We start from the raw sequence: 1542 nt of genomic DNA on the forward strand, positions 1-1542 counted from the left end.
AAGAAGGGACAGGATGAGCGGAAGAGAAGAGGAAAAATCACGAGGGACAACATAAAGTACGCGTGCAGCCGCCAGTACTCTGTCCGCATCACTTGCACGGCGCGCGCCATCGAGCCCTCGGGCCCACGGAGCGCGAGCCCGGGGATCCGAATGGACATCTGCGTCGCCTTTACAACAGCGGCGAGGCCGGCGACCATGTTTAACGCGTTGAACGTGATCCACGCCATCTTGATTTGGAACGCCGTCTCTCCGCCCATGGAGCTGCCCGTCACGTCGGACCGCGCCTCGACCATCTTATCAAAGCCAAAGAGCGCGATCAGCGCTGCCTGCGTCCCCATCGCGAAGCAGTTCTGCGTAAAGTACTCGAGCTCCTTCTCGTCGATGCGGAGGAGCGAGAGCGTGAGCTGCCGCTGCAGGTCCTGCTTGTCGGCGAGGATCATGTGGTCGGCGATTCGAGCTCGTGGCGAACAGGGTGCACGAGCACAAACCGCGACGGACAACTCGGGCCCAAGGTCGGCCAACCAAGGGCCGCCGAACTCACACACGTAAACGCTGTTCACGTAAACGCACAACCCCGGGCAGTAAACACACAACCCCGGGCCCGAAATCGCACAGAGACAGTCACGCAACACGTTCACAGCCTTGTTATTGAGAAGAAAACACGTCCTATGGCGCTGTGCGCTGGTCTGTGAGAGGTTTGAGGTGCGAGCCCTGGAGGCCCTCGGCGACGGCGTCGGCGTCGGCGGCATACCAGGCGGGTAGGGGGGGGGGGAAGAGGGCGGAGCGCACGGGTGTGCAACTCCGGTCAGCTTTTCGTAGAGCCTGCGCTCGTCCGGAGGCGCACTCGCCGCCCCAGCAACCTCCACCTGGTCTGTCGACGAGGCGTCCACCGCTGCTGCGCCGGCCGGGAGGGGAAGCATCGGCTGCTTTGCTTCGTGGAAGCGCGAGAAGGCAAACTCCGTCGTCAGCGGACCCGGGAGCTCGTACATGGCCGCGTTGCCCTCGATTGCGCCCTCCGCCATCGCCGACGTGCGGAAGCGCCCCTCTGAGGGGTAGAGGTCGCGTTTCCCGTCCCGCGCCGTACGCCAAGCAAAGGACTGCCCGACCAGGCCGTGGGTCTGGGCCAGCGCCGCCTCGTCCCCGTGCGCGTGCAGCGACACGTCGAGCCGGTGCCTCGGGCCGCTAATGCGGCCGAAAACTGGCGCGGCGGCCACCTTGATCACCCATCCTGGGACCCGGAACCTTGCGCTCGAGAACCTGACGAGAATCTCCATCTCCTCGCACTTCTTGTACCCGCCCGTGCCGAGGAAGAACTGGCCGCGGTCGCCGCACGTGCCGGTGATCATGTTGGGTCCCGTTGTGAACTCGTTCAGCTCGGAGGTCCAAAAGCTTGCCGTCGCCAGCTTGTGCTTCTCCCCGCCAACCAGCGCCACGGCGTGCAGCTCCGTCGGACTGGACACCAACGCGGTATGGGTGGACGCTAGACAGTAACTTGGTAAGGGGATTGCTAAGTAAGACCTAACTAAGTCCCGAGAACAATTT

General features: G+C 63.6%; 1 protein-coding gene across 1 annotated transcript; it reads right to left on the bottom strand.

The window, feature by feature from the left end:
• Nucleotides 1–51: 51 nt before the first annotated feature.
• Nucleotides 52–440, bottom strand: EMIHUDRAFT_244232 (hypothetical protein; the record flags this gene model as incomplete). The annotated part of the gene is made up of 1 exon (XM_005769631.1): nucleotides 52–440. A coding segment is annotated over one exon (389 nt), but the record flags the coding sequence as incomplete, so codon positions are not given.
• Between the last annotated feature and the right edge of the window lie 1102 nt (nucleotides 441–1542).

This window comes from Emiliania huxleyi, assembly GCF_000372725.1.
Source record: "Emiliania huxleyi CCMP1516 unplaced genomic scaffold EMIHUscaffold_413, whole genome shotgun sequence".
NCBI classification, from domain to species: Eukaryota; Haptophyta; order Isochrysidales; family Noelaerhabdaceae; genus Emiliania; species Emiliania huxleyi.